Source organism: Phocoena phocoena, chromosome 3 (assembly GCF_963924675.1).
Source record: "Phocoena phocoena chromosome 3, mPhoPho1.1, whole genome shotgun sequence".
Taxonomy (NCBI): domain Eukaryota; kingdom Metazoa; phylum Chordata; class Mammalia; order Artiodactyla; family Phocoenidae; genus Phocoena; species Phocoena phocoena.
This window is the reverse complement of record NC_089221.1, coordinates 166,920,981-166,927,847: the sequence shown is the minus strand read 5'-3', so window position 1 is coordinate 166,927,847 and position 6,867 is coordinate 166,920,981. Positions and strand designations below refer to the sequence as shown.

Genomic DNA, 6,867 nt, shown 5'->3' with positions numbered 1-6,867 from the left:
GATTAATACTCAAGTGTGTATATTCTATTATAATATTTTCAGATTTAAAAATCCCTATGTTCATTTATCTTAGAAATTTTTATTTATTTATTTATTTTTAGCTTCTGCACAAATCTTTCTTTTTTTTTGTAACATCTTTATTGAAGTATAATTGCTTTACATTGTTGTGTTAGTTTTTGCTGTATAACAAAGTGAATCAGCTATACATATACATATATCCCCATATCCCCTCTCTCTTGCATCTCCCTCCCACCCTCCCTATCTCACCCCTCTAGGTGGTCCCAAAGCACCGAACTGATCTCCCTGTGCTATGCGGCTGCTTCCCACTAGCTATCTATTTTACATTTGGTAGTGTATATATGTCCATGCCACTCTCTCGCTTCGTCCCAGCTTACCCTTCCCCCTCCCTGTGTCCTCAAAAATGGAACTACCATATGACCCAGCAATCCCACTACTGGGCATATACCCTGAGAAAGCCATAATTCAAAAAGAGTCATGTACCACAATGTTCATTGCAGCACTATTTACAATAGCCAGGACATGGAAGCAATCTTTGAAAATTTTAAGAAGGTGCTATGTGAAAATGAAAGCTAGTAAATTTAGCGGAACATACTGGGAATTAAACCATGCACACACAAAAAAGCAACATTCCTTTGGCCCTTTCCAAGGTTTCTTGGCTATCTTTTAAGCTGCCATAAATGGATATAAAATTTTAAGATATATATTTATATAATATTTTAGAAATATTAATAATTTTAATGAGCAATATCTTTTCCCACTAAATAATTGTAATTCCCTTCCGTCACGTGCATTCCCTTCTTTAATATCTAAGATTGCCATCGATGCAGTAGTTGTTCATCCTCAGTTGGAAAATGAAAAGCAATAAAACTAGTTCCGGAAAGCTTTCAGAAAGCCAAGATAACCACCACAAAAATGATGTGTGACATCTCTAAGGTTGGAAAACCATCTTGTAGAAAACAAAAGGAGCCCAAAGCCTGAGTTACCCTGACTGAAGACAGTGAAGCATGGTGAAGTGCTAATAACCAGGCTGATGCTAGTTACAGGAAAGACCTCCCCATTCTGACAACATGATCCTTCGCAATCCTATAGTAATGTAAAAGAAGATAAATTTATTGTGATGACTTGGGTGATTTAATGGTCCTCAGGCATCATTAGAGCCACAGTGCAATAGGAAAAATAATACCAGTGCCTATTTTCCAGTTGCATACCCATGCCTAAGAGGTATTATTGACAACCACCCATCTTACCCGTGCACATTTTGTAATCATGCAGTTGCAGGCACCTCACAACATACTTTTATAACTTGTGCTACAATATCAGTCAAAGTTCAGTCAAAAAAAAAAAAGAAGCCAATTCGTTATTTTAATGAAGAACATTTAATATAGAGAGTTAGTTAAAGCATTATTGAGAGACTGAAAGGCAAGAAAGAACAAAGTGGTAACATAGTAATCATAACTGAAGGGAGAAGCTACTCCACCAAGGGCTTGAGGGGTATAAAGGGATCAGTTGAGCGTTTGGGGCACTAAGGCTTTTACAGACCACTGTTGAAAATATGTACAATGAGCACAAGATGGAACATAGAGCAGTGATTTCAAGCACCCCACCCCAAAGCAAGGCCCATGCGTATGATGTAGAGAAGCTATATGGAGAAAATAATCAGAAATAATGGAGAAGGCCTTCCCTGGTGGCGCAGTGGTTGAGAGTCCGCCTGCTGATGCAGGGGACACGGGTTCGTGCCCCGGTCCGGGAAGATCCCACATGCCGCGGAGCGGCTGAGCCATGGCCGCTGAGCCTGCGCGTCCGGAGCCTGTTGCTCCGCAACGGGAGAGGCCACAACAGTGAGAGGCCCGCGTATCACAAAGAAAAAAAAAAAAAGAAAGAAAGAATGGAGAAAACGCATTGCCTGTTACTACAGTAGGCTCTTCATATCTTCCCCCTTTGACCTCTGATCTCTTTCAGATCTTGGGCATTTGTCCATGAGCAGTTAGGACACAAGGCGTACAGGTCACCTTGGAGTGAAAGATCTGACTGGGATCATTAGTTCTCAACCTTGGCCACACACTAGAACCACCTGAGTGGTTTTTTAAATCCTCATGCTCAGACCACACCCAAGTCCAGTTAAATCAGAATATCTGGTGGTGAGACCCAGTGGTCAGTATTTTTAAGCTTCCCAGATGATTTCGATGAAAGCCAAGGTTGAGAAGCAGTGACGTGCATCCTCACACATAGCTGCATTCACAGATTGAAAAATAGAATTTACTATGGAGAATACAGAAGAGCTGTGGAAAACTTGTAAAATTTCAATATATTAAAGGGAAATTAGTCATTTCTGAGGATGTTGGGGCTACCAAAGATAAACTATAGAGTTTCCATAGATGTAACGAAATTCAGTCAAGGAGCAATTATGACACCCAGAGGATCCTAGAATTCTCCCCCAGTCACATTAAACCATAAAGAGAAGCAATATCCAGGTGTTAAGCTAGGAGAGGCATGAAGGTCACAAGAGCTACAAAAATGATGTGATGAGAGAGGTAGAATTTTCAGGTCTAGATGTTAATTTTGCTACATTTGCCAACCCACACTCCAAGTGGATGACACAGCTACTAAGATTAGAACGTTTTGCTGAGGAATCTCCACATGGCCTTTTTGATGTCTCTGTTCCTCAGACGGTAGGTGTAGGGGTTCAGCATGGGGGTGACCACAGTGTACACTACCGAGGCCACTGTATCCTTCCTGGGAGATGGTGAGATGGCTGAGCTGAGGTACGCACCAAGGCCTGTTCCATAAAATATGCATACAACTGCCAGGTGAGAACCACAGGTGGAGAAGGCTTTATACATTCGTCCTGATGAGGGGACTCTTAGAATGGAAAAAAGAATTTTATAGTAAGAGAAAAAGATCCCTGAGAAAAGGAGAAAAGCGTAGGTGGCCCCAAAAAAATACAGGACTATGTTATTGGTGAAAGTGTCAGAACAGGCAAGCTTGAGGAGCCGAGAAGGGTCACAGAAGAAATTAGAAATTTCCACATTCTTAAAGCAGGCAACTTGTAACACAATCAAATTGTGCACCTGGGACTCCAAAAAGCTAACAAAAAATGACACCAAAACTAAAATGCAACAGAGGCGTGGGTTCCTGATGCTCTGGTAGCGCAGCGGGTGACAGATGGCCACAAACCTGTCATAAGCCATTGCAGTCAGAAGCATACCATCCATACACACAAAAAGGATAAAAAAAAAAGACATCTGTGTCAGGCAGGCTTCATAGGAGATGACTCTGCTATGAGTTTGGATGTTCACGATCATCTTGGGGACAGTGGTGGAGATGAAACTGATGTCAACCAAGGACAGGTTGGAGAGGAAGAAGTACATGGGGATGTGGAGGTGGGGGTCAGAGGTAACAGCCAGGATGATGAGCAGGTTCCTCAATATGGTGACCAGGTACAAGGACAGGAACAGGATAAAGAGCAAAGGCTGCAGTTCTGGATCATCTGAGAGGCCTGTGAGGAAGAATTCTGAGACACTTGTTACATTTCCAGTTCTGTGTAGCTTAGACACCTTTGGAAAAAGAAAAGACGGCTGGAAAAAAAAGGAAACAAGTAAACGGGCATGCGGCACTGTGTCCATATTTTGGGTTCAAGCAATTCATTTCTAAGATCAAACACCTCAGCACCTTCAGCAATATTTCTCCGTGTGACAAATTCTATCTGCTTAGAACTGTTTCCTCATCAGTTTCTGTGTTTTTCACCTCTGTCTATTCACTCTTTCTTTATAAAACTTCACTGAAAAGTGAACGGAAACAAGAACATTAGAGGTAATACATTCATGATCTCAGTTAAATACAACCTACTTTAGAAATAATACAGAATGCGAAATTCCCTTCCCTCTTTATGAAAAAATATAATTTGAATTTAAGAAATTAAGCCATAAAAAAAGAAATTAAGCCATAGATATATAAATCTTATTTTACTCAAATAAAATTCTAGGTATTTCTTTTATTTAGAATATTTATAAATCTCTATGACATGAGGGAGTGTGTCATCTGGATTCTAAATTAAAAATGAAGGTCCATAATCAGAAAACATTTTTATGTGATATTCAGAGTTTTATCATTGGTTTCTCTGTCTTCCCTCCTTCATGAAATAAGTAATTACTCAAATATCAGGGTTGTGTTTTAAAAGTTATTAAGTATATACTTCATATCTTTGACTTTGGTGGACTTCAAATTTTGATCAGTGTGGTTTACTTAAGTACACCTGATCAATCATACAGCATTGGTGACTTGGAATGTGGTGTTAGTGTATAGAGCATTGTCAATGATTAAACGGTAATAAAATTTAAGAAGCCCTCTTGAAATTTTTTATTTTATACAAGGTTATTTGTTTCAACCCAATACCATGTTGGTAAAATGTGTGATGTGTGAGACCACTTTACTTTTTGTGGACTCTATTCTGTGCTGGGATAGTACTAGTAGGATAATACTACTTCATTGTTTTCCTTTTTTTTCAATTTATTGAAGTATGATTGACAAAATTGTACATATTTGAGTTGTGCAACATGAAGGTTTTTAAAAGATGTTCAAAATGATGATTTAATACACATAGATATTGGGAATGATTACCAAAATCAAGTTAATTAACATATCTGTCACCTCACATAGTTTCTACTTGTGTGTGTGTGTAGTAACAGTTAAGCAGATCTCTCTTAGCAGATTTCAAGACTACAATACAGAATTATTAACAAGTCATCAGGCTGTGTATTAGATCCCCAGAACTTATTCATTTTATAACTGAAAGTTTGTACCCTTTGACCAACATCTCCCCACTTTCTCTACCACCTCCTCCTCACAACTACAGTTCTAATCTGTGGTTTTCAGAATTTGATTTTCTTAGCTTGCAAACATAAGTGAGATCATACAGTATCTGACCATGTCTGGTGTATGTGTTTCAACAAGCATAATATCCTCCAGGTCCATCCATGTTGTCACAAATGGCAGGATTTCCTTCTTTTTATGGCTGAATAATATTCCTTTGTTAATATATATACGCCACAGTTTCTTTCAAGAAAATGAAGAGTTCCCTTAAACTCCACAACCTCGTCAACATTTGTTATGGTTTTTTTTTCAATAATAGCCATCCTAACAGATGTGAGGTGATATTTGATTTAGGTTTTGACTTGTGTTTCCTGATACTAACTGATGTTGAGCGCTTTTTCATATACCTGGTGGTCTTGTTCTCATCATAAACCCTCCTGTTTATGGAGGGTTTAGGAGTTCAGCACCAGGGAAGGTCCCACAGCTGGGTCTGAACCCAGCCTTCTGATGTAGATGCAGCAGATTTTCATGTCAATTCTTCCTGATACAGGGATTGCAATTCCTTGTCTTCTCCTACCTGAAGGTAACTCAGTTTAATTATTTTGGCATGTCACACTATGATTTAATCTAGAATTATTCAAAATAAGTACTGTAAACACAGTTGGGCAGTTTCCTTATCTATGAAATTATGATAATAATTGAACCTACCTAGTAAGAGTATTGGAAGAATTTTTTTTAAATTATTGCTTAGACCAATGGTTTTCATCTCCAGTTGATTGGTAATTTACGTGTGCTTATTTTAAAGTTCACAGGTACCCTGGTCTCAGCCTAGGACCTATTTCAGAATCTCTGCATGTGCGTTTCTTGGTCACCCTAATGTCAAGCTGGACTTGATAAATACCACTTAGAATATTGCCTAACACTTATAAAAATTTCCATTAATATTACCTATTATTAGTCTCATCAATAACCAACACCTATTTTTAAATATAAACATTTAATAATATTTCCTTCAGATCTCAGCTTTTATAGAGATTTGAACATTTACTCATAAAAAGGGACTTTCTTGGTATCTAGCTCAATCCCATTCCTCTATATAACTGTCCCCCAAAAGCAACCATTGTCATGAAGTTGATGGGTGTATTTCCCTGTCAGTGCTTCTGTAATGTCAATATTCATTTATGTATCTAAATTGCATTCTTAAAATCTTCCCTAAACAGAATACTACACATATTTCCTCTGAAATGTGCTTGTTTACCACAACTTTGTGGTTAAGTCTCTTTGTGAAGTACATACAGTTACTTCAAACATTTACCCAATGCACAGTATTACGTAAGGGAAAACATCATTTACTTTATAAATTTATATTTATACATATAACAAATTTATATTTCACATATATTTAAAATGTAATAATATAATGTATTTTCACTATTAAATATTTAATTTACATTACATATTTTATAGTATACTATAATTTATATCATTTTCTTCTTACAACAATCCTATGAAAATTCTGTACCTCGCTCATATGGTATCATACAAATGAGAATTTGTATATAATATGAGAGTGGTGGCTAGTTGTGCAGTTTCTAAGAATTGATGCATGTTCAGTTTTACTAATGTCGTCTGTATTTGTTTCAATGCAAATATCATTTTCTATCAACCACATCATCACTTGTTAAGATATCATTTGAAAATATTCCTGAGGTCTACCTTGTGACAATGTCATGATATCTGCACATGACATTTTCATCTTATACAGGAAATTGTTTCAACCTTAGATTTCAAAACTGGACCGCACAACATGACTATTTATAGAAAATCCTATAATCCATCATGTTAGTGCCATTCTGGCCCCTGTGAACTACTGGTGCGTTCCTGTAATTCACAGATAGACTCACTGAACCAAAGAGGATGAAATCAATTCTTCTACCTTCATTTCACATTCTGAGCCAACAAACTAGGTTAGAAAAGAAACGCTATTTAGCTACAGGGGAGATGACTGAGAACTGGTGCAGGAATAAGCAAATCAAG

General features: G+C 37.6%; 1 protein-coding gene across 1 annotated transcript; it reads right to left on the bottom strand.

Moving 5' to 3' along the window:
- Positions 1-2,630: 2,630 nt before the first annotated feature.
- Positions 2,631-3,628, bottom strand: LOC136121591 (olfactory receptor 7E24-like). Its single transcript, XM_065875502.1, is given in 2 exon segments — positions 2,631-3,556; positions 3,559-3,628. Coding segments are annotated over 2 exon segments (996 nt in total).
- Between the last annotated feature and the right edge of the window lie 3,239 nt (positions 3,629-6,867).